This window comes from Elephas maximus, chromosome 23 (assembly GCF_024166365.1).
Source record: "Elephas maximus indicus isolate mEleMax1 chromosome 23, mEleMax1 primary haplotype, whole genome shotgun sequence".
Lineage (NCBI taxonomy): Eukaryota > Metazoa > Chordata > Mammalia > Proboscidea > Elephantidae > Elephas > Elephas maximus.
The window spans coordinates 10,408,071-10,433,890 of NC_064841.1; the positions used below are offsets into that span (position 1 = coordinate 10,408,071).

The window sequence follows — 25,820 nt, forward strand, 5'->3', positions numbered from 1 at the left end:
GCAGCTCCTGTCTGGAGGGGAGATGAGAAGGCAGAGGGGAAAAGAAGCTGGCTGAATGGACATGTAAATAGAGGATACAGAGAAGGAGTGTGCTGTCTCATTAGGGGGAGAGCACCTAGGAGTATATAGCAAGGTGTATATAAATTTTTGTATGAGAGACTGACTTGATTTGTAATCTTTCACTTAAAGCACAATAAGAATTAAAAAAAAGAACCTCTTTGAAAAATGTTATGTTGAAATTTTTTTTTTTAAATGGAGGCTTACCAAGTTTGCACAAAAGGAAAGCAGCCTCTTATTTCTGTTAATAAGGTCACCAAGGTATGAAGAAATATTGCATTTCAAAATCCATTCAGCTTTTTATTTTTTTAAGAGAAGGAAGGAAAAGATAGCTAAATTATAATGTTTTCTTTAACGTGAGCTAAAGGGACGACAGAAACAGATTGTGGAAATACACATGGTTGCTATATACATCCTGAATTAAAAGAGCAGCAAACAGACCATGGATCATAATTACGGACTCAACAAATGTCTTCCCCAGATCATCCAAGTTTCAACTCTTCTTTTATAGTGACAGCCTGGCAGCTGAGCATGTGTGATGAGGTATTTCAGACGGGGAGTCTTCAGGAAATGCGACTATTAATTTCTAGAATCCCTTGGCACAGAGTTAAAAAGTGATTTACATCAGGATTTTTTTTTTTTTTTCTTCCTATGGAGAAGGTAAATAAGCCAGCATCCTGTTTCAGAAGTCCCTCAGGGTTTTGGCAGTGAGAGCAACTTCTCTGCGTCAGAAAAAACCAAACCCATTGCTGTGGAGTTGAGTCCAACTCATAGCAACCCTAAAGGACGGAGTAGAACTGCACTATAAGGGTTTCCAAGGCTTTAAATCTTAATGGAAGCAAGCTGCTTGCATCTTTCTACCAAGGAGCAGCTGGTGGGCTTGAACCCCTGACTTTGTGGTTAGCGGCTGAGTGCTTAACCATTGTGCCACCAAGCCTCCTTTTCTGCAACAGAGTAACTATTTTAATGCTAGGATTTCAAAATATTCCCCTCCCCCCCCTTTTTTCCATTTGTTTCTACTCACCCCACCCTTTATAATGAAAACAATCCAGTCTCCCTTTTTTGTAGAAGCCTTTCCTTCACCACACACTTAAATCAAGCATAGCACCCTCAGAAGAGGCTATTGTCCTTCGCTTCCCTTTGAAGTACTTTCCCGGGAGGGCAGGAGCTGGCTGGCTGGAGGTGGTGGCTGGGCCAAGGACAGGCAGGGCTGCAGGATGCTTTCAGCTGCTGTTTACTTTCTCACCTCCTTTGTTGATTCACTCTACCAGCAAGCTGCAGGCCAGCGGGGAGTGAAAAGGAAAGGAGGTTTGAGGTTTGCATCCAGGGACACCTTCAGCCTACAAATCAGCATTTGTCTTTGACATCCCTCACTGCTCCAGCTAGTTGACACCCCACCCCTCTCCCAGCTGCTAGGAGGGGGTATTTTTGAACCCACAAATAATTATCCTTTCCAGAGACCTAAAGGGATGGACCACAAACTCCCAAAGAAATTTTCAAGCCTTTGTTTTACAACGGTCTCTCCACCACCCCCCACTCGGATGTAGAGAAAAAATATAAAGTTGTGGTGGGGGAGTGTAAGGGCAGGGGTACGAGGAGCAGCGTCCCAGATCTTTCTGAAACTGGCCTTTAAAATATAAACTTACAGCTTTGCTTGATGTGTTGAGGATTCCCAGGACACTAACTCCACCCGTATATGTTGAAAAGGAGACTAGAATGTGTCTAGTTCAATATCTTTCCTAATACAGGAAGGAAAACTGTGTCTCAGACAGTTAAAGAGGCCATTTCATTAGTACCTCCTCTAAACTGTCTGAGGTAAACCCAGAAACCCAGTGGTCTGAGGTAAAGGTGTTGGTATTCCCATTTCATAGCTGGGAAAATAGACTTGGAGAAATGAAGTAACTTGCCAGAGTCCACAGCAAGTAGGTGAAAGGGCTGAAAACGTGATGTCTGCCAACCTCAAAGCTCAGCTTCCCTCTCTCTGCCGCACTCTGTGGTGGCTCCGGTAACAGACTCTGGGTTTACTTCCTGGCTCCACCACCTATTAACCATGGGATCCTGGGCAAGCGGCTTCACCTCTCTATACCTCAGTTTCTGCATCTCTAAAATGGGGATAAGGAGCCCTGGTGGCACAACAATTAAACACTTCGCTGCTAACCGAAGTTGGTAGTTCAAACCCACCCAGCTGCTCCTGGTGATCTGCTTCTATAAAGACTACAGCCTAGAAAATCCTGTGGGACAGTTCTACTCTGTCACGTGGGGTCGCTATGAGTCAAAAATCAACTCGACGGCACCCAAGAACAACGACAAAATGGAGATAGATTAAATGAGATGGTATGCATGAGGTACTTAGAACAATGCTTAACACATAGTAAGCAACAGGCAAGTATTAGCTGTTATCTTTGCTTCTCAAAACATTTAATACTATCTGTAGCTCATTTGATTGGCTGCCTCAATGGGCCAGATTCTTTATATCCCTGCTAACCTTTATAACAGCTCTGCAAGATATTTATAAGCCATCTTTTTTTCGGATGAACATATCACCAAGAAAGTTGAGAATTCAGTCCAAGATGTCACAGCTCAGGAGTAGCTGAGCTGGAGTTTGAACCCCAACCTTTCTGATTCCAAAGACAGCCTTTGCCCTGTGCGATGCTTCCTTTTCTGTGCTAAGCCATGGACATGCCTAGTGTCATTTAATCCTCAGCTACTACATAAGAATTCCAGTGGCCAAAAGACCAGAGAATTGAGAAGCAGCCCGTTCCATTATTGAACAGACTCCTAATTAGAAAGTCCTCCATCTTATCTGCCTCATATCTGGGACAAAAGAGATCTTTCTTCTTCCATGTGATAGTCCATTAATAGTTTGAGAGCCATGGTGTGCCCCTCAAGTCTCCCCTTCTGGGTAAACAGTCCCTGGCTTCCTCAGAGGGCACCGCACCCTGACCCTTCTCCAACTTGATTTTCCTCCTGGGGAGTCTCCCTGCAAAGACTGCAATAAAGTGTTGAACAAAGACCTGGATGCAGCCTTGCATGTGAAGGTTGACTGAAGGTGAGGAAGTCACTTGGAATGTCTAGAGAAGCAATGACCTGCTACTTGAGATGGAAAAGAGGTTTGGAGCATGAGAGATATTGAGGAGTTGGAAACCACAAGACTTGGCCCTGATGCAGTTGTCTGTTACAGTCTGCCTCCCTTTCTAGAACAGTACTTGGCACCTGGCAGTGCTCAATAGTATTTTTTAAAACCAATACAAGGTTTGAATGAATGAGATTGTTGTGGGAGCCGATGGAGACATGGTTGACCTTGAGCTTGGATAAGTGGTAGTAGCAATAAAGAAAGCTTGAAGTTAGGAAGAAGAGCTGTTTTGGAGACAGATGGGGAGTGCAGTGTGAGACATGTTGGGTTTCAGAAACCAGCAGGACAAATTTTTTTAGGCATTCAGGGCTGGGAGAGGGAGAGGGTATGTGACACACTATGGCAGTGGTAGCCAGGGAAGGCACCCTAGAAGAGGTGGTTTAACAGAATTCCTAAGGATGGGTAACATATGGTGAGATGAATAGGGACCCAAAGTCCTGAGTTGTCTAGGGAATTAAGACTTGCTTGGGAGAATGGGGTGTGTGGAGGCGAAGGGGGCCCTGGGAATGCAGCTGTGAATAGACCTCTTTAACTGGAGCAGAGCTGGGAGATGAGAGACAAACCGAGGGGTTTGGATGTTCCTTTCAGTTTACCATTTGTTATCCTGCCGAGACGTGAGAGAGCCGAGGACCAAGCCTGGGGTTAACGGCTGCCAAGCTGCCAACTCAGAGTCAGGGGGCCTGACCCTCTACCTCAGCCAACTGTCAACCCGTGTGTTTTCACATAAGTTTGCTTGGTCCAGGTGCATCTTCTGTCTTGGCCTCAGCTGTTCCAGCTACATTTGTCTTGTCTGCTGCTTCAGGTCACACTAACGTCAGGTGTGTTTGCCTGTCATTTCCGCCTGTGCAGGGGCAGCAGATATCTTGTGGCAGTTGAAATCACACTAGGTCTGAAGTTTAATATTATCCTGAAATCTGGTTTAAAAAAAAAAAAGAGAAAAGCATGGAACAAAACCCTCTCTTCCTTGGATGGAGACATGTGAGTGAGGCTTGTCCTTTATGTTAAAACCCTGGGTTCTGTGCTGCTTGTTTTCTCCTTAATTCATGAACAGGAACAGAAAAATATTTTCATTCGATGAAAGGTTAGAATTTTCAAAGTGGTATAATTAAGTGGAATGAAACTTCTCACCCTTCTCCATGTATATTGAAAACTAATTTTATGTTCTACAAAGTGGCTTACAAACCTCTTCTTGTTTTTTTAAAAAAAACGAAAGCAACATTTTCTTAGCTTTCCACTGCACTGTGATAAATTTTACACCTTGGTTTAATTCTTTCAGGGTGACAGTTTACCGGGAGGAAGTGTCTTGCCACTTAACATGGGTCAGTTCCACACCATAGTGTGGTTTTTAAAATTGGTTATTTTTGTTTTTCGAGAATGTAGCACAGAACTTGAGATGGTAACAAATTAGCTAAGATTTATTAAATGATGTCTTGGGCCAGGCAGAGTTCTAAGCACCTTGTAAGTATTACCTCACTTAACTGTTGTGCTACCAGGGCTTCTTAACTCAGACTAGCCTAGTTTATATTTCAAGATTGTTATTCGGGTACATTCAACACCATTTCTATATTCTCTCTTATTCTTTAGGCATTTGAAGGTGGAAAGTGATACTGTGAGCCCCCTACAGACAGAAAGTAGCATTTCCTGTAATTGTCTTGTCATGATGACATGGTGGCCAAGTCTTCAGAGTAGTTAGGGAAACAGCACTGATGCTGAAGAACGGCATCTCAGCTTATCTTTAATTTAAAATAGAGGGAACCAATATGAAGGGACACAGAGAAAAATTTTCTCCAATGTAATATAAGTTCTTTCAGCTTTGGCTATTATAAATAGTCCTTTTGAATTTTATTTATATTTTTAGCCATCCACAAGCATTATTTTAAAAATCTATATTATATCTGGAAGCCCTGGTGGCATAGTGGTTAAGTGCTATGGCTGCTAACCAAAGAGCCGGCAGTTCAAATCCTCCAGGCGCTCCTTGGAAACTCTATGGGGCAGTTCTACTCTGTCCTATGGGGTCGCTATGAGTAGGAATCAACGGCACTGGGTTTGGTTTTTGGTATATTATATCTATTTGAAATATGCTAGGAATAAGTTAAATGAAACAGAACGTTTAGAACTCCATATCTCATATCTAGTTTCTGTATTTGCTCTTACAATTAGAATTTTTATTTTCATATTATGTATCATTATAGATGATAATTCATTTAGAATTCATTGTAATTCATTTACATTATTCGTATATGTTTTTTAATCCCACAAAGTTATAGAAATGATTCTTATTATATTTAAACTCTGATTGCTTGGAAATTGTAAATTCATCCAGTATTCATTCCTAAGACATACGGCGGTAAAATTTTATCAGGTATAAAGCCATTTCATCAGTGTGTTTGTTTAAAATCCCCACCTTTATTTCAAGTCGTTAGAGTGGTTTTTTTTTAAATAATGAAAGTTGTTAGGTGCCGTTGAGTCAGTTCTGACTCATAGCGACCCTACGTACAACAGAACGAAACACTGCCCGGTCCTGCGCCATCCTCACAATCCTTACCATGTTTGAGCACATTGTTGCAGGCGCTGTGTGAATCCATCTTGTTGGGGATCTTCTTCTTTTTCGCACCCACATATTCCTTGAGTTTACAGTTTACAAAGAACTGGAAATTATATAATAGATGCAATGTTTTCAAGTTGTGTGGTTTGGGGTATCTGAGTGTGCTCAAGGGATTGGCGCTGGTGGGCTCCAATCGCCTCACGCCAGCTTCAACCAGACACTTTCCATTGTATTTCCATATAAAGCTTCCAAGAAAGCTTTCCTTTGAAAATAAGGTTTCTCCCATCATGTAAAAACAATTATTAGAGACATAAAATGATATTTGTGAAGAGTGTGCTTCTTAGTTCAAGTAGATACATGAGACTAAATGGGCAGCTCCTGTCCGAAGGCAGGACGAGGAGGCAGAAAGGGACAGGAGCTGGTTGAATGGACACAGGAAATCCGGAGTGGAAAGGAAGAGTGTGCTGACATATTACAGGGATACCAACTGCGGCCACATAACAATGTGTGTATAAATTTTTGTCTGAGAAACTAACTTGAGCTTTCACTTAAAGCACAATCAAAATAAAATAAGGACTATTTAAAAAATTATTAGGAAATACTTAGATTTTCTAGATTTATTTAGAAGGTACTTCCTAGATTTGGATTATGGACTAAAATCTCCGTTATTTGTTTTTTCCGTTTGTTGTTTTTAATGGATTAATGAATAAAATTTACATTAGCCAAGTATTCTGATTATTTGCCATATGAATGAACAAAAGTGAACCAGAAGCCCTTTCTAGTCAGGGTGTTTATTTCTGAGTAAGTTTCTTATCGGTCGGGCCTCCCAGCTCTAAGACTCGTGCTGCTGTAACTCCTAGTAATGCTACAATGAACTCCCGTAACCGAAAGTTTTTATAGCCGATGACTTCACTAGGACTTGTCTAGACAGCAGCTACTCTCTAAAATCATAGCGTGTTAGGGCTGGAAGAGATTTCACAAAGATACTGTTACTTAGATGGCCTAAATGTTCTGTTTGCCATTGTATCCATGGTTTTGGGGTTTGAGGGATGGTGAGACCAATGACTTCAGCATGGAAAGTGGAAAACTGATAGGCATAAATACGAGGAAGGGCCTAACCTTGGTTTTGGAGGCAAGTATAAACATATAAAGTATTCTTCTTTGGAGAAGCAGCAAATTTCAAAGGAATTTGGTGTTTGATCATGTTTGCCAAAATGGGAGAGGCTGTACCTAGAGGAGCCCTGGTGGCACAGTGGTTCAGAGCTCAGCTGCTAACCAAAAAGTCGGCAGTTCAAGTCCTCCTTCACCTCTTGGAAACGCTGTAGGGCAGCTCTACTCTGTCCTATAGGGTCACTATGAGTCAGAATTGGCTCAACGGCAGCGGGTTTTTTGGATACCTAGAGAAAGTAGTTATGGTCCATAAATTTGCAACTTTTCAGATTGACTCTCCTAAGCAAAGTAATGCTAGCTTAAAAAAAAATAGTAATGCTAGTGTTATATTTTTTGCTAATGAACTCCATGTGCTATCAAACAGGTAGTCGTCTGTGGTGTTTGGACGGTAGCTGCATGGTGCTCCAACCTTCAGTCATTTTAGTCACGTGAACAAAAACAGCCAAATAGAAAAACTGATTGACTACAACTGTTTTAACTGGTTGTTTTGTTCTCCTGGCTATTGACGTAAAACTGCCAGATGTGATTTAATATGTAGAGCCTGAATTCTGTCATCCCACAATTGTGCTGACCTGACTAATTGCATAATTGATTTAGATTCAGCTTGAGAACCTGGGGTCAAAAGAGTCTGGTCTCTGAGAAAGTGTCTTGAGAGGCCTTTGTGTGATTGGATGTTCAAACAACTGAGGGGTGGACGATTGGTCCATGAGTGCCCTGAAGTCAAATATTAGCTGAGCTTTTTTTCTCATTAACTCTGTGAAAGCAAGAAAGTGACTTTCATCTGTAAGACTTTCCTAGGAGAAAGGGACTAGTGTTTCCTGATGGTCTTGACTTACTGGGGATAAATACAAAGTGCTTTGTATTGGTGTGGTGGAAAGTTGCCCTGTGACGTATACTTTGCTCTAATCCCTGTGACAATGGGTGAGTAACTCTTCCCTCTGCCTGTGACTCTCATATTTCTCTAGGAAGCTGCCCTCTGTAGACAGCTCCCCATGGAAGCCGAGACTCTGGCCACGGTTCAGGCTGCTGTCAACCCACCTGCCATGACCCCAGACATGAGATCTATCACTAATAACAGCTCAGATCCTTTTCTCAATGGGTAAGTTAACGTTTGGGGGCCATTTATTTTTGCTTTCTTTTTTATGTGGTCTAGAGTGTCATGGGTCTTCGTGTATGTTGGGAAAATGTGGGGAGCTTGGGGAGTGGGATGAGGGTAGAGGGAGGAAGTGAGGGGACGTGGCAGAAAAAAATAGAAAAGTAGAGGAAGTCAACTACATTTCTTAAAATCCTCACTTCAAAACCTGGTGATATGACAGGGAGTAAACATCTAGTCGGGACTTTGTATAGGGGGATGAGATGAACTTATAATTCAAACAGGATGGCGTTGTGTAGTGATTATTTGAAAGAATCTTGTGGTTTTTTGTAGCTAGCGGGGGGCGGGGAGCATGTCATACGGCAAGTACAGAACAAAACTTTTAAAAGATAATGTTTAGGGTAGAATCTGAATAAGGCCTGTAATTTAGCTAATAGTATTATACAGTGTCGATTTCCTGGTTTTGCTAATAGTACTCTGTTTATGTAAGATGTTGTCATCGGGGGAGGCTGGGTGAAGAATACCCAGGAACTCTATACTCTTTTTGCAACTTCAGTGTGAGTCTCAAATTATTTCAAAATAAAAAATTTAATTTAAAAAAGAGATGATTTTTTTAAAAATGAAAACGTATGAACAGAGAAGGAAGAAGAAAGTTAGCCAGAAATATATTCATCAGTAGGAGTAGTCAACCTTAATTGTAGCTTTTTAAACCCTATTTCCTATGTCTTTGCTACTCCTGTGGAAGCTTCTGGCAAGCAAACAAATACAATTATGTGATCTATTACAGAAAAAAATAGAGAGAAATGAGTAAAACAGAGAGGTGAAATCAAACGGTAACCAAAAAAAAAAAAGAGCAGACTCTTAAAATTACGGATTTTTAAAGTATTTCAAATGTATGAAAAATTATAAAGAATAGTGTAAGAGTTACCCATGTACCCATCACCCAGATTTGTTTTATTTCCATCTAATGTTTTTAAAAAACGTCAATACAGTGTTACAAATAGTGTTTTAACCCCATCCCTACCGCCCCTGAGTTCCCATTTCTTTCCCTTCTTCCTTCCTCAGTGGTGGCCACCACCCTGAAATCCATGTGTTCATCACACATATTTCATACTTTTACAGCCTGCTTGTGTGTGTATCCATAAGCAATATTCAATACAGCTTTCTAATTTTAAAAAAAATTTATATACATGGCATCATACTCTGTGTATAGAACAGCATTCAAATTGCTATTTTAAGATGAAAAGGAAATCAATATCAGTTGACTGTGAGTGACTAGTTTTATTTGCTTATAACCTACAGTTTTTACTGACATTGGTATCTGTGTTTCCAAGTGGAAAGGAGATACAGAGTCTGCTTTCCCTTCGTTACCTGGAAGGTTGGGCAGAAAGGACCCCACTAGTTTGGGGTTTTCTGGACTGTATTTTAATTTTGGAATTCATTTGGTGGGCTCACAATGAAGTCGCTCCATCTCTTGCTCTTCAGAGGACCGTATCATTCGAGGGAGCAGAGCACCGACAGTGGCCTGGGGCTGGGGTGCTACAGTGTCCCCACAACTCCGGAAGACTTCCTCAGCAACGTAGATGAGATGGACACAGGTAGGAGCAGAGGCTGTAAGTGCTTGTGGCATGGGTGTGATGTTAAGTCATCTCTCCAGTCATCTCAATTCTAAGATCCAGCCGCTAAATGTCAACGAAAAAGCCACCTGACCCCCCAGGCACTGTTAATAAACTCTAGCCACTTCCCCATAGTCTATACAAATACAATTTCAAATATAGACACAGGATTTGAAATTTCTTTCTTTTTTTTGCTCCTCCTTACTTCCTATGGAAACCCTGGTGGTACAATGGTTAAGAGCTACATCTGCTAACCAAAAGGTCAGCAGTTCAAACCCACGAGGTGCTCCTTGGAAACTCTATGGTGCAGTTCTACTCTGTCGTATAGGGTTGTCATGAGTCAGAATCGACTCGACGGCAACAGGTTTATTATTTTTTTTTTTCTATTTCCTACAGCCCCCTCGTTACGATTGCATTAAGATACCACTGTCTGCATCACCCTCCTTCCACTGTGGGCTATTTGTGCTCTTCCGGTTTTTAGTTGTAATGTATAGGCCACTTTGTCTCTTGAGGAACTCTAATGGTTTATAGTTCTGTTAGCATACAATTTTCCCATTTCATTCACTGCAAATTAGGAAGAAATCGACAGTGGACACTTGGGAACTTAGGCAACTTGGAAGATTCTAAATTGGAATCTCCAAGTTCAACACGGCCACAATGTCCTCTCTCAGCAATCAGAAAGAAGGGATTCAGGGTGACTTTTACCTAGTCCACAAACTGTACATCCTTCAAGCTAGCCCCCAGCAGGCTCTTTGGGTTACCTGTCCTTGTCCCCCACTTTTCCAGGAGCGAGACCTCCAACTGAAAAAACTGAATTAGTATTATTAGCCTGATCTCGACTTAATGGGGCCGTGGTGGTTCAGTGATAGAATTCTCACCTTCCAGGTGGGAGACCTGGGTCTAATTCCTGGCCAGTTCACCTCATGAACGGTCACCACCCTTCTGTCAGTGGAGGCTTGCATGTTGGTATGATGCTGAACAGGTTTCGGCAGAACTTCCAGACTAAGACAGATTAGGAAAAAAGAGCTGGTGATTTACTTCTGAAAATCAGCCAGTGAAAACCCTATGGATCACAACAGTCTGATCTACAACTAATTATGGAGATGTCACAGGACCGGGAGTGTTTTGCTCTGTTGTGCATGGGGTCATCATGAATCGGCAGCCAACTTGATGGCAGCTAACAACAAAAACAACGGCCTTCATTATGAAAGTCATAAACTCCCAGAAGATACTCTAAAGTCAAAAAGAAATGGCAGCTAAGGTATCCATGGGAGCTCTGGTGGCGCAGTGGTTTAGAGCTATGGCTGCTAACCAAAAGGTCAGCAGTTTGGATCTACCAGCCGCTCCTTGGAAACCCTCTGGGGCAGTTCTGCTCTGTCCTTTAGGGTCACTATGAGTTGGAATCGACTCAACTTCAACGGGTTTGGTTTTTTGGAGGTATCCATTATTTGGATTTACTTGTGCAAGTTTCTCCTCCACCGTCGTCTTCTGTGACTGAAATAAACAGCTGCCCTTGTCTACACCACCTGTGTTTTTGTGACCCTCTACTCCTGAGTGACTCCTCTTCTTGCTCTGAATCCGTATTGTTGGTGAGACCGAAAGTCAAATGGCGAGCCAGGTGTCACGTAAGCATGGTGACGTGGGGAGCAGCTGCTCCAAGGTCTTATTGTAGGTGGTCATCCATGCGTTTAGAGTATTGCACAGCCTGCCCTTCAGTGGGTCACGCAGGAATGCTGAAATGTTTGTTTTGCTATTCTTCAGTTTATTACTTTGGTTTTCTCCCTGCCTTCTTCCCTTTTTCTTCTTCCCTCTCTGAATTTTTTTGGAGATTTATTTTGGCATTTTGGGAGCAACATCATAAAGTGGCTCCTTCCTATGATTGACACTTATTTCCTTTCATCCTTTAAACACTGGGAAGCTAGTAAGAAGGAAAAGAAAAGAAAGAAAAAGCTCAGGAGATGGAAACACTATGCGGGGAGAAAAAAAAGATGGGTTCTATTCTACATCTCTTTCAAATGATCTCAATCGGGTACATAGGAAGTGTTTTGAAGTCATAATGTGAAATTAAGTGGTGTTCTGAAAAGAACATGGTATTTGCAGACAGCCTCGAGCTTGCAGCCTTGCTCCTCCGCTTGTTGGCAGTGACTTCGGGTACATAACCTCCCTAGCCTTGGATTTCTCACCTGTAAAGTGGGAGTATTATGCTGCTTCATAGAGTCATGAGGAAGCTTGAGATCACAGAGTTCTACACAGAGTTCTCTTCCCCCCCTTCTAAGAAGACTGAAGTAATATACAGAATAATCCGGATAAATGCGAAGGCTCCAAGTTAACCTGGTTGGGTGAGTGTCAGCTCATTGAGTTTAGGGTCACCTTTGTAAAGTCCCTATAGGAAATGGGCATAAACCCCCTCAAAGGGTAGAATATAATTGTATAGTAACAAGACGAGGAAAAGCTGGGGGATGGGCAGGACACATGTGGCTAGAAAAGAACTGTTAGACCTGCTGACCACACACTGAACACACGCGGAATGCGAAACAGCCAGCCAAGCACTCCTTTTGCAAAGCATGCCTGGAAACAACAGCTGGACTTGGTGCAAGGAGAGAGTAAAGGAATACCATGACTAAAGGCTGAGAAGCCATCCGTTCTTCTGGAATATTCTACACCAATCACACCCTTTTCAGAGTTGCCTGGTTTTGGTCTCTTCTGCTCTTTAAGGAATGTGGATAAAACTTCAAAGACCAAAAAGATTACTGAGATTGCTAAATTGCTCCCAAGAGAGACGTTGAGAGAGGAGAGATATTGAGATTGTTAACCTTAATGAAGAAGCAGTCTCTTCATGCTTTCAATGTCTGAGGAGAAAGGTTAAGAGGAATTCTTTAAAACAAGAGATGTTGTTTGGATAACAGATGTGCTATTGAGTTACTGGAAAATTAAAATGGAGAATCAATAGAGGTGGAGATGAAGAAAAAAAGGCATTCGGCACATTTAGATCAGGTAATCTTTTAGGACAGATGATTTTTTAAAGCTTCATGTCCAGCTGGTATACTCTAGTGAGTAGAAAAAAATCATTTTGGCCTTTCTTTTCTATTTTGATATTATTTGTCAATATCTGTAGCACTATATTTAGGTCAGGTTGGTAGCACTAAATTGATGTTATATTGTTGAACTTGGCTTATTTTTTCAAGTTACTGTTTAGCATTGCCTTTTGCAGTGCAAACCCTTTAATGTATTATCCAAGAGTCATTAATAATTTGACTTATAGAAAAGCCATTAAGCTTTGCTATCACCAAAAGGCACGTTTGATTGCTTCCCTCATCACTTGGAAAGATACATTTTTTCTCCTTGGAGTTTTTCTCAGAATATTGAAATTTCTGTGCACCCTTTTCAGGAAGTCTACCATGCTTATAAAATGCAAAAGCCAATTTAACAAGTTTTGTTAAAATGATGGTATGGTGGATGTTGGCCTTCATTATCCATGCTCCTCAATCTTTGAGATAGATTTTCTCCCTCTGGAAAGATTGTTTGTGGCTGTTTGAATTAACCTATTGTTCCTATATTGTGTAGTTAACAATGATTGAGTTCCTGGGCTTTGTTTTTCCCTCAGAACATTCAATCAACACACTGATTGCATTTTTAATGTATATGTTTGTATGCATGAATGATGCCTAGAGCGGTGAGTGTGTGTCAGACACTATATGGCACTCTCCTCAAACTCGTGAAGAAACACCAATATCCTATTTTACAGATGAGGAAGCTGAGGGTCAAACAAGTGTGTCTAAGGTCACACAGATAAAAAGCTCAGTCTACTGGCACCAAAGTTAGTTTATTTTCTCCTACACTACTACATATAAAGAACATGTATGTTTCATGTCTGTCCCATACACTTAACCTTCCTCTAAAAAAAAAAAAAAACCTTCCTCTAGTGCAGCGTTTTCTAAAGTATGTTCTGCAAAACTCTACCTCATTAGGATCTTGGTAAATGTAGTCAAAATAGAATTGAGTGATTAAATAGTGATTTAGCAAATGTGGGCTTAAACAAAACAAAACAGATTTCTTTACTGCAAGACATCTTAGAACCTTAGTGTGCTCATGCGCCTTGCAACCCTCTGAGAAGGGTAGTTGTTGGGTGTAGCTGTGTGCAGAGGGGACAGGGAAGATCTGCAGAACCTGCTTTATAAAATACTTTGAAAATGATGCCTACAGCCATCAATGAAGACAGTTTTTAATAACATGCTTAAAAGAAACTCCTGAGCTATTATCATTGAACATAAAGAAGGATGACATGGGTGAATATAAGCTTATAGTCAAATCTTTAGAGTATAACTCTGTAATGAGGTCTTTATTACAGGTAAGGCCTCTCTACTCCTTTCACGAAACAGCTCTTCATGCCTCTGTCAGTGGAAGGTTCCAATCCCAGGTCAGATCCACAGGCCTTCAGCATGCTCCTTTCTTATCTCTCTGGAGTTCTATTCTGGGCCATGTCTACAGAGAAGCACTTACGAAAGGTTCACCCGCCATCCCTGTATCACTTAAGAGTGTGGGCCACCAACTCAGCTTCAGTGATGTGGTAGCTGAAATCCACCACCAAACCAAACCAAACCAAACCCATTGCTGTCGAGTTGATTCCAACTCATAGCGACCCTATAGGACAGAGTAGAACCGCCCCACAGGGTTTCCACAGAGCGGCTGGTGGATTCGAACTGCTGACCTTTTGTTTATCAGGGAAGCTGTTAACCACTACGCCACCAGGGAATTTTTTTTTTAGACCTGTGGCAAATGTAATCTTCTATTTAAATGTAGGCACAGTGGAAATAAAAATGAGTGAGATTAACATTTTAACTCTTTTTCGAGAGCTAAAAAAAAAAAAAAAATTAAAATTGCTTCCTTTCCTTCTCTTATAGGAGAAAATGCGGGACAGACACCCATGAACATCAATACCCAGCCGACCCGCTTCCCTGATTTTCTTGACTGTCTTCCGGGAACAAACGTTGACCTAGGAACTTTGGAATCTGAAGATCTGATCCCCCTCTTCAATGATGTAGAATCTGCTCTGAACAAAAGCGAGCCCTTTCTAACCTGGCTGTAATCGGTTCCATTGTAACTTGGATGCGGCCGTGACCTGACATTTCTTGGGCCTCTTGGGAAAAGGGATGGGTCAGAGCAAACCTACAGGTGCACCACTTTCTGCCTCCATGACCCTTGCTCTCCCCTTTCCATGCGGCCAGTTTAATCATTGCCTGGATTTGATTGACAGTAACTTAAGTTAAACTCATAAATAAATATTCTGTTTTCATTTTCTGCAAGCCTGCATTCCTGGGATGGATTATGCAGAACTATTTCTGCAGAGTTGAATCTCCTCTTTTTTTCTCTCTCTTTTTCTCTCTCTGTCTTTCTGCTGCCCCATGACTAAGCTGTATGAGTGGTAGTTGAAATTGATAGATCGATTGATTAGAAACCATAAAATGCTGACTACAGGCAGTATCTTCTGACGGGCGGCTTGGTCCAGGAAATGTGCACAAAATTAGACCCGATTTGCAGTTTCAGAAACTGTGTAGATGGCAGTAGTATGAAATGCTTTAAAAAATACTTAACTTGAGCTTTAAAAATTATTGTATGGATAGTACAATTCTGCTGTAGGAAATACAGTGTAGTTTTGAACCCAGGCTGCCCCTGATGGCTCTTAATTACTCTGTATCTACAAAGGCACACACGGCCCTGTCGCAGTCTGTCCTGTGTAGCATCTAGACAGCTAGTCCTTACAGTGGGGGCATAGCAGCATTGTTAGTCACAGTTCTCACACTGCAAAGCTTGTAAAAAGACACCGGTTTGGTACTAATTTGAAGCATTTAATGAGCAAAACTTTTTAAAATTGCAACTTCGATTTTTTTTTTCTTTAAAATTGCAATTTAGAATTGGATGTGGAGATTATAAAGCACTAGAATTTTGTAGTCGAAGACAAAAGGCAGCCCAGTGTTTCAGATAAATCAGGGGCAACTCTGTGTTTTGCCTTTTGAAACTCTCCTGACAACATCAGGACCACAGAGCTTTGGGCCTGATGGGACACACAATAAGCAGTTGCTTCTTAAATTCTGAGGCCTTGTCAGTTTTGCTTTTTGAGATTTCAGGTGTTTGAAATGATCTTATCTCTGAAACTGTTTAGAAGACGAAGCGGATCCCTGACTGGCGTGTAAGAAACGCTCTCTGAGGGTGTGAGCTGGAGACCTGTGTTTCTGAATTCAGCACTAATGGAACCCTTAGTATATTATCTTACCTTGTTTGCTACAGTTGGTATAAGAAGGCCTGCAATATGTACTCAATACCTCTTATGTAACCAGGAACATTATTTTATTAGCTTTTAAGGACTGAGAGACAGCATCAGGCTCACCCGGCCTGCAGTCTGCCTGCCATGCCATGAAGTCCTCAACTGCTCAATATCTCCAGCTGACACTATTTATAATCTATGAATTTAATCTCTTTAAAAAATGCATTGTTTTTTGGGAAGACATTCATAATTCAGGTCTCTGGGAGGAACCTTTCAGTTCCCAATGGGGCTTATTTGTGGAGGATCTTAAATCGGATCCTTTTGGCTCTGCCAGAATATAGACATGCAGAATACATTGTACCTTGTTGGGAAGAAGGCAAGTGAAAAGGTTGGAGACGAAGTAGGGAAGTTAAGGACTAGAGTAGAAAGGATGCTAGTTGTGAAATGGAATTAGATAAGTAATAGTTCCCCAAATGCAAGACAAGCAGGAGGGGTGAGAGGTGCCCAAAAAGAACAAAGCAACGATTTCCTACTACAACCTTTATACCCAAAGACTGTTGTAGCAGAAAAGGCGGCTTTGGTGCACTTTATGGGGAGCAGGAAGGCCGGGCAGGTGTTGCCCTGCCCACGTTATTGCTGACCATGTAGCAGGTGGAGCACAAACCTGCTGTGGCTTCCAGCTCAATCCGGTGATTTCTTTTTCCTAAAGGAGCCATGGTTTCTGTTCCCCTAATTCCTTTCCCTCTCTCTAAGCACTCTAAGACACAGGGCAGATGTCTCTGTTGCTACTAAATTGAAGGGAGAGCTATTTCTTTTTCTTGTTTGTTAGCTATAATTGCAAAGAGAATTGTACATTCTTTCTAAGCAAAAAAAAAAAAAACAAGGGACCTAACAAAACTGAGCAGTGTTACTGTATTTTTTAAAAAATATTTTTATAGACTCATTTTCAGGTTATTAAATATAAGAAACACATACCCCTTTTTTTTTAATAATTAAAACAGTGATAGTTTTTGCATTACCGATTTTTAGAAGTCATTCTCTAAGAGGCTTGTGGCATTAGAAGATACTAGTTTTTGTTTTTTTTTTTTAGTGAAATTAGTTGGAACATTTATTAATGAACATCATAAATATTTTTCCAAAAAAAACAACATAGAATCTGACTATATGTTTACTAATAGATAAAGCCAGATGTAATTTTTTGTTTGCATTTTGAGACCATAAGATATGGCCGTTATAGAAGAACACTAAAGCTAGAAACCCTAAAGCAAGGACAACTTTTTAATGGCCATTTTTCATTGACGTAAATGTAAAATTCCCTGAGGAATTCATGATAAGGTGCTATTTATACTACATTTCTTATTATAAAACAACTGCCAAGATATCTAGTCTTTTTAATCCTAAATGAATCAACAAACTTCACCACTTCACCCAATAATTTTGCCATGGAAAAGGTGTATTAGAAAGTGAAATTGAAAAATAATTTCAGAGACCTTTCTTTGAAGGTTTCTTTTCCCCCATACAAAATATAGTGTCTTGAAGTAAATACATTGTCAAAACCTATTTGTAACTCTACTAAATCTAAAGAGTTGTTAGACAGTGTTTCACCATAGTATTTAGGATGAGAATACCATTTCTTTCACTGATTATACCATATAGAGGAAGCATGTAAAACAGTAAAAAATTTAGTGTGCTGGGAGTGCTGTTGACCACATCTTGGTGGAAGAGTTCTCAGTGGAAGAAAGTGATCTGGAATGAGAAGAGTATTGCTAATTACAACTTGTGTTCATGATGTAATTAGAAAGTAACTCCTGAAAGTGCAACTTTTATGAAAAAAAAAAAAGGAAACCATAGATTAATTTAATTGGGAAAATGGGTGATTGACAGAGACCTTTTCCCTAATACACTACATCATTTATGTGCTAGTACTTTAACTTTTTTTAAAAAATTTACATTTTGTAATATGACATATGTGTGTTTATTTTTAATTTAGAATGCTATGCATACAGAAAGTATGCCACTAAATCAATCAGATCAAACTATTTCACCTGGAGTTTGGTACTGGTTTTTACTTCTGATTCTGTATAAGAAAAATAAATGCAATTGAATTTCCACTTGGAGTCTTTGTCTTTCCATTATTTGTGTGTGTTCCTTTTGTTGAGAGTTTTGGGTGGCACTAAAGAGAAGCTTATGTAACCTTCCTGGCAGACAATGAAGGAAATAAAATTCTGTAGGCAAACATTTTTTTGGCTCAAATGCCTAGTCTTCAGCATTGTAAATATCCACAGAATTCTGGTTTCTTGTTTATTCGAAGTAGCCCAGAGAGATTTTTAGAGATACATGTATTTTAAAAGTGAAGAGGACTTGAAGCACTTACTGATGAAGATCAAAGACTGTAGCCATCAGTATGGATCACACTTTAACACAAAGAAAACAAAAATTATCACAACTGGGCAAATAAGTAACATCATGATAAATGGAGACAATATTAAAAGTGTTAAGGATTTCATTTTACCTGGATACACAATCAATACCCATGGAAGCAGCAGTCAACAAATACCCCATTTGCATTGGTCAGGTCTGCTGCAAAAGACCTCTTTCAAGTGTTAACAAGCAAAGATGTCACCTTGAGGACTGAGGTATATCTGAACCAAGCCATGGTATTCTCAGTTGCCTCTTATGAATGCAAAAGTTGAACAATGAATAAAGAAGACCAAAGAAGAATCGATGCCTTTGACTTACAGTGTTGATGAAGAATGTTGAACATGCCATGGAATGACAGAAGAACGAACAAGCCTGTCTTGGAAGAAGTACAGCCAGAATGCACCGCAGAAGCGAGGGTGATGAGACTTTGTCTCACATACTTTGGACATGTTATCAGGAGGGACCAGTCCCTGGAGAAGGGCATCATGCTTGGTAAAGTAGAGGGTCAGCGAAAAAGAGGAAGACCCTCAATGGGATGGATGGACACAGTGGCTGCAACAATGGGCTCAAACATGGCCACGATTGTGAGGGACCGTGTGGCGTTTTGTTCTGCTGTACACAGGCTCACTATGAGGTGGAGCCAACTCAATGGTATGTAACAACAACATATTTTTCAAATATTATGCTGTCCTAACACCCTTGTAGACCACCTCTGTGTTAAAGCAAATCCTTCATATTGACTGCGACATCAGAACTATAGGTTTCTCAGTCTGTTTTGTTATTAACAATAGGGTGTGGCCTTTTTTGTTGTCAAAACTGAAACCAAAACAGCAGCTAGCCATTCGTTCTGGTATTGTGAGGGTATGTTTTCTCGCCCGTGGAGTTCCTTGGCTCTCACTGTCATGATGTCTTTGTGCACTCGACAAAAACATTCGATGAGAGCACTCTTAGCAGAAGCATTCAGATAAGCGACAGAAAGAAGTGCTGGTGGAAGTAACTTACTGACATTTCAAAGTCTAATTTTCATTTATCTATTTAGAAAATGTACTTCCTGCCTTCGTTATCTAGAGCTACTACAGCAAAAATACCACAAGTGGATGGCTTTAACAAAGAGACTAGAAGTCTGAATCCAGGATGCCAGCTCCAGGGAAAGTCTTTCTCTCTCTGTTGGCTCTGGGGGAAGGCCCTTGTCATCAATCTTCCTCTGGTCTAAGAGCTTCTCAGTGCAGGGACCCCAGGTCCAAAGGACGTGCTCTGCTCTTGGCTCTTCTTGCTTGGGGGTATGAGGTGCCTCTCCTCTCTACTCACTTCTCTCTTTTATATCTCAAAAGAGATTGACTCAAAATTCAACCTAAACTTCTAGATTGAGTCCTGTCTCATTAACATAACTGCCACTAAGCCTGCCTCATTAACATCATAGAGGTAGAATTTATAACACATAGGAAAATCATATCAGATGACAAAATGGTGGACAACCACACAATACTGGGAATCACAGCCTAGGCAAGTTGACACACATTTTGGGGGGACACAACTAAACCTATAACACTTTTTTAAATCACTTTTTAAGGCAATATGTGCTCAGTGTTAAAAAAAATACCAACAGATATGCATAAAGTAAAAAGTGAGAGCTCTCCATCCCCCATATCTCAGACTTTTTAAGAAATACATATAAGTTAGATTATTTTCTTTATAGTATAAGTTGGATATTTGTTTTTTAAACAACAACAAAAAAAAATTATACGTGGTTTGGACCTTTCATCTTTTTTTTTTTTTTAGCAATCACAATTATATTACTGTTAGTAATTGAGCATTTGCTGTATGGCAGACACCATACTAAACTTGATAGGTACCTAATTTAATATGTACAGGGGCCCTATTATTTCAGTAATATTATCCTCACTTTATGGATGAAGAAAGGTTAAGTAACCTGCATGAGGTTACCCAGTAAACAACAAATACATCCACTGTAATCCACCAGGTGCTCCTTGGAAACTCTATGGGGCAGTTCTACTCTGTCCTATAGGGTGGCTATGAGTCGGAATGGACTCGACGGCAGTGGGTTCATGGATGTCTCTCTGTGTCGGTCCCTATAGTTGATATATCATTATTTGTAGCAGTGAATAGTATTCTTCTATATGGATGTCCTTTGTTGGTAGCCATTTGGTTGTTTTCAGTTTTTGCCCTTAATGCTGCGACAAACAACCTATACTTGTGTGAGGCTGGTTACAGGAAAATTCCTAAGAAAGAAAACACTGTATCAAAAGGGCATGTGACTTTCAATTTTGGTAGATCTGCTGAGTATTCTTCCCAAAAAGGATCGTGCTAATTTATACTTCCAGCAACAATGTATGCGAAGGCCCATTTCACCACTGCCAACCTTGAGCTGGGTATTAAAAAAACCCAAAACTAGTTGCCATTGAGTTGATTCCGACTTACGGCAACCCCACATGTGCCAGAGTAGAACTGTATTCCAAAGGATCTTTAGTGGCCGAGGGTTCAGAAACAGATCACCAGACCTTCCTTCCAAGGTGTCCCTGGATGGACCTTTCATTTCCTGGCAAGCGTGAGAACTGTTAGTAGCACCCAGGGACTCAAGAGCTGGGCATTACCTAAATCTTAAGCCTTTGCAAATATGATAGGTGAAGACAAGCTTACTGTTGTGGTTTGAATTTCTTGAATTAATAGTGAAATTGAATTATCTTTTCATAATGAATAATGTCTGTTTTCTTCGATTCCTTAAATTTCCTTTTTACCTTAGGTTGCTTTTTACTATTTTTGTGCTTCCAACAGCTAATACTGTGGCTCTCCTTGAAAAGGCTACTAGAGTCACTTTGCCAATACACACAGAGCCAGAAATGCTTAGGGCTCTACATTCTCCCCACTTGCCCTTTAACCAGTGACCAGTGGCTGTGTAATTCACACTCCAGGGCCCCTGAGGGCTCAGACAGAGACCCCCTTCTGTGAGATTTTCCCTGAGAGCACACCCTTGCTTTTTCACTCCCCTGCGTCTCTCACTCTTACCAGCCTCCCTTGTAAATATCCCCTTCCTTAATAAAGCTTTTCTTAAATAATCCTCCTTTAATATACTATTTGTACAGGAGTCCTTGTCACAGGGGCTGCTTCTGGGAACCAGACCTAAGCTAGTATCCAAAATAAACAGTAACCTACAAACCAGTAATAAAACAAACAAACAAAAATAGAAATGTGGGCCAAGGATAAAAAAAAAAAAAAAAATTTTTTTTTTTTTTTACAAATAGAAAATTCATGGAAAGGGTGATAAATAAATTAAAAATGTGGTAAATAAATTCGTCAACCTCATTACTAATCAGGAAAATGGGAATTTAGGTAATAATGATATACCATTTCATTTCTATCAAACTGGCAAAATTCAAAAGACTGATAACACCAAGTGTCGGCCACGATGTGGGAAAACTGGGATACTTAGGCCTTGCTGGTGGCAGCATAAACTGATACAGCTACAGCCATTTTGTAATCTCCATGAGACCAGCCACTTCGTCTGTTTTTTTGACCACTGTGTCTTCAAACTACGGGGCAATGCCCAGGAAATATTGGTTGAAGGACTAGTTTTTTTGTGTGTGTGTGTACTGTATTCTCCAAAAAAAAAGGAAGCAAGTAATTTCAGAAGGGACACACAAAACACTGGGGCTTCAAAATAGGGGATAAGGAACTTCCTAGCCAAGTTAGTTGATGAAGCCAATTCATCAGCCATCAATGGGGTGAGTAATATTGTAGCCAAACCAGTCCAGAGCTAAGATGTGTACATTTATGGGATACCTGGGTTACTTAAAAAAAAAAAAAAAAGGATAATCTATTGAAAATTCATTTATTGACATTTCTCATTAAAAAATCATAACCACTATTTTTTAGGCCTTTCCTTAGGGTGATTGTTTCTCAAAATTATGATTTTATATTGTATGAACATTGAAGCTCTTGGAAATATACTTGATTTTTATTGGAAGAGAAAGTATTGTAGGTGTTAGGTTCAAACGTGGAGATGCTATGACATCTGCCTTGCTACCCAGAATGGGTAAATATATATAACATACTAAAATGAATGCAGAATCAGCATCGGGCACCTTCTGTTATATTTGGAAGGTTTTTTGGCTGAGTTTCTGGTCACTGGAGTGAGATCCGTGCATGCATTCTGGTCCTAAAAGAGAACAAGTTTATTCTAGGAATGCCCCCAGAAAGTCTTCTAATTCAGATCCTCAAGGCTGAACTCCATAATGTAGGACACCTAGAACTTTCTCGGGATTGTTCCCAAATTTCAAGATTTGCCAAATCAATTAACCAACACATTTCACTTTCTCAGGGCCTCTGAAGGCTTTGGGAAGCTGATAAAAGCTTTAGATGCTGTTTGTAGTGAGATGCTCACACTTAATGACATTTTACATTGAATTCCAATTGACTCATAGCCTTACAAGGAGCCCTGGCAGTGCAGTGGTTAAAGCGCTTAGCTGCTAACCAAAAAGTCGGCAGTTCGAACTCACTAGCCACTCCATGGGAGAAAGATGCAACCACCTACTTCCATAAAGATTACAGCCTTGGAAACCCTGTGGGGCAGTTCTACTTTGTCCTATAGGGTCGCTGTGAGTCGGAATTGGGTTTTTCATAGCCTCACTGAAGACCTTACATTGACCTTACGTTGACCTTAGACTCTGCAAACCTTTCCTGCAGATTGTCCTTTGAAATAGGTCCTGGTATCTTAAAAGTGTGAGTTGATAAAAGACTTGAACTGTAGCTAGAAAATATGTGTAAGTTGTATTTAACTTATTACAGTGTAGGAGTCACAGATAGCATTTTTATGCTCTAAATGGGTTTTTCTGCTTATAAGTCATTAGGCCATATATCCCATTGAACAAAGTGACACATGCTTCGTATGTTTGCAGTTAGAGGACCAGAAGTAGGGTGGCCAACTGTCCCAATTTGCCTGGGACTGAGGAGTTTCCTGAGACATGAGACTTTCAGTGTTGAGACTGAGAAAAAGGTCCCAGCAAACAGAGGACAATTGGGAAGCATGTATCATATACTCATTGGCAGGACCAGCTACATAATTTGCAGGACTCAGTATAAAATGAGGATGTGGGGCCACTCACTCAAAATTGATTAAGGATTTCAAGATGGTAGCTGTAGAGCATTAAACCAAGTGTGGGGTCCCTGTAAGTGGGGCCCTGAGCAACTGTGTGGGACACATGACCATGAAGCCAGCCCTGCTCATTGGTTTCCATTAATGGTGTTTATACAATGTATGGTGTTGGTGAAGAATACTGAATATACAATGGGCTGCCAGAAGAACGAACAAGTCTGTCTTGGAAGAAGTACAGCCAGAGTGCTCCTTGGAAGCGAGGATGGAGAGACTTCATCTCACTTACTTTGGACATGTTTTCAGAAGGGACCAGTCCCTGGAGAAGGACATTATGCTTGTAAGGTAGAGAGTCAGCAAAAAAAAAGGAAGGGCCGCCAACAAGATGGATTCACACAGCGCCTGCAACAATGTACTCAAACATAGTAAGGATTGTGAGGATGGCGCAGGACCGGACAGTGTTTTGTTCTGTTGTACATACGGTTGCTGTGAGTCAGAACTGACTCGATGGCACCTAACAACAACAACATGACATAAAAGGGCTTCATAAAAAAGGAATAGTTATAATATTTAATCCTAGAAATTAACCTTTTCTCCTCAAACAGCTTCTCACCAAAACTTCCAGGCAGCCGGCTGAGCGCCGAGGGAGAGCTGGGGGGCAGATTCTACTTCTATGTTTCCCGTAGTTGGAGAGAGTTAGGTGGATCTGAGGAACCCAGTCCTAAACCAGCTTTGTTTTCTCCTGGGGATGCCTCAGAATTACTGCCATGTTATCCCCCTGCCCCCTGCAAAGAATAAAGAACCCTTAGGATCTTCTTTGACATTCCCCGATATCCTCATGGTCAACAATATCAATCAACCAGCAAAGAGTACATACTTTTTTTTCTTACAGGACTTTGAGAGCCTGATAGCTATAACAGATTAGAGGATAACAAGCCGATATTTTAACAGCAGCTCTAACCCCTGTAAATGACATGATTTCAGCAAGCCAAATTACAAGGTATGTCCATCATACCCAAGCAGGCTACCTAGCTCTACACCATTAACATTAGGGAACTGTTTGCAGAAAAATCCCATTCAAATACCTTACCTAGGTAAAAATGACCTGATTAATTCAGCTACAAGAAACAAAACAACAAAACAAACCCATTGCCATCAAGTTGATTCTGACTTATGGTGACCCCAGGTGTTATAAAAGAGAACTGCTCCATGGGTTTTCTTGGCTATCTTTAGGGAAGCAGATCACCAGGGCTTTTTTTCTGTGGTGCTGTTGGGTGGGTTCGAACCGCTAACCTTTACCTTAGCAGCTGATCACAAACATAACTGGGTTACAAATGGAGGAATTAATGTATAAGATTAGCAGAGATTAACAGTCACTAACACCTTGCAAACCCTATGGGGCAGTTCATTTCTGTCCTATTGGGTCACTATGAGTTGGAATCGACTAGATGACGGGTTGGTTTGGGTTTTAACAACTTACACCCTAGAGAGAGAATCCATTTATGGGATTTGGATAGGGTAAAAAAAGTTTTCAGGGAATGAGAACGACAATGAAACATTAATGGAGAAAGGGAGGCCTGGCACAGTCCATGCACCCTTGGAGTCCTGTAGAAGGTGGGGGTGTAAGCAGTAAGGAAGGGCAAGTGTGGGCAGTCTCCTCTACACAGTTGCCCTGAGCTTTGCTCCCACCACCAGTTATGAAGTTCACTGCCATGTAGCTATTAATTAACACTGTAACCTTGGCCAAGTTTCTTAAAGTCTTGGAATTTCAGTTTTTTAACATGTAAAACTGGCATAATAAAATCGAGAGGGGCAAATACAATGAGACGGTGGTGATGGATTAAGAGAAGCAACTTAAGGTAAAATATCCAGTATCTGGTCAATAAATACTCATTCCCTTCTTTTTTGTGAGCATTTCTTTCTTCCTCCCAAGTCACGTATTTCTCCCCAGCACTTACTAACCTCTGACAACAAGAGGCAATTTACCTCTCCATGGTCATCCTCATTAGCCTATCAGCTCCCTGAGAGCGGGGCTTTTTGTTTGTTCTGTACCCAGAACCTTGAACAACACCTAGTACACTGTTCAAAGATATTTTTTAAAAAGTTTTGGGAAATGAATGAGCAAATCTGTGAGAATATGGTCTTCCACACTGAAGCCCTTCCTTTGGACGGCGCCATCTTTGTTTGACTTGTTAGCTCACACTTTTGTGTCTTGCATTAATGAGGCTTTTAGAAAATGTTCCTTGTTGGGAAGATGTCAGAGAAAAATTGGATTCTTTAGAAAGATGGCCATGCTTTCCACCTAAGAAATAGCCACTGAGTGACCTGCTGAGGCCAGTCGCCATTAGAGGGCAGCAGATGGCTTTGTTGTAACCAGCCCTGTCCCCAGGCCCCCCCTATGGGGAGCTACAGGTTG

At 40.7% G+C, this 25,820-nt stretch overlaps 1 protein-coding gene across 2 annotated transcripts in view; it reads left to right on the forward strand.

Annotated features, from left to right (window-relative positions):
- WWTR1 (WW domain containing transcription regulator 1) overlaps window positions 1-16,759 on the forward strand; it is a 149,189-nt gene extending 132,430 nt beyond the window's left edge. For both annotated transcript variants that reach the window (XM_049867498.1, XM_049867497.1), the window contains exons 5-7: window positions 7,871-8,004; window positions 9,484-9,596; window positions 14,516-16,759. In XM_049867498.1, the coding sequence (XP_049723455.1) occupies window positions 7,871-8,004; window positions 9,484-9,596; window positions 14,516-14,700 (432 nt within the window). In that variant the 3' untranslated portion in view covers window positions 14,701-16,759. The remainder of the gene's footprint in view (window positions 1-7,870; window positions 8,005-9,483; window positions 9,597-14,515) is intronic.
- Window positions 16,760-25,820: the final 9,061 nt, after the last annotated feature.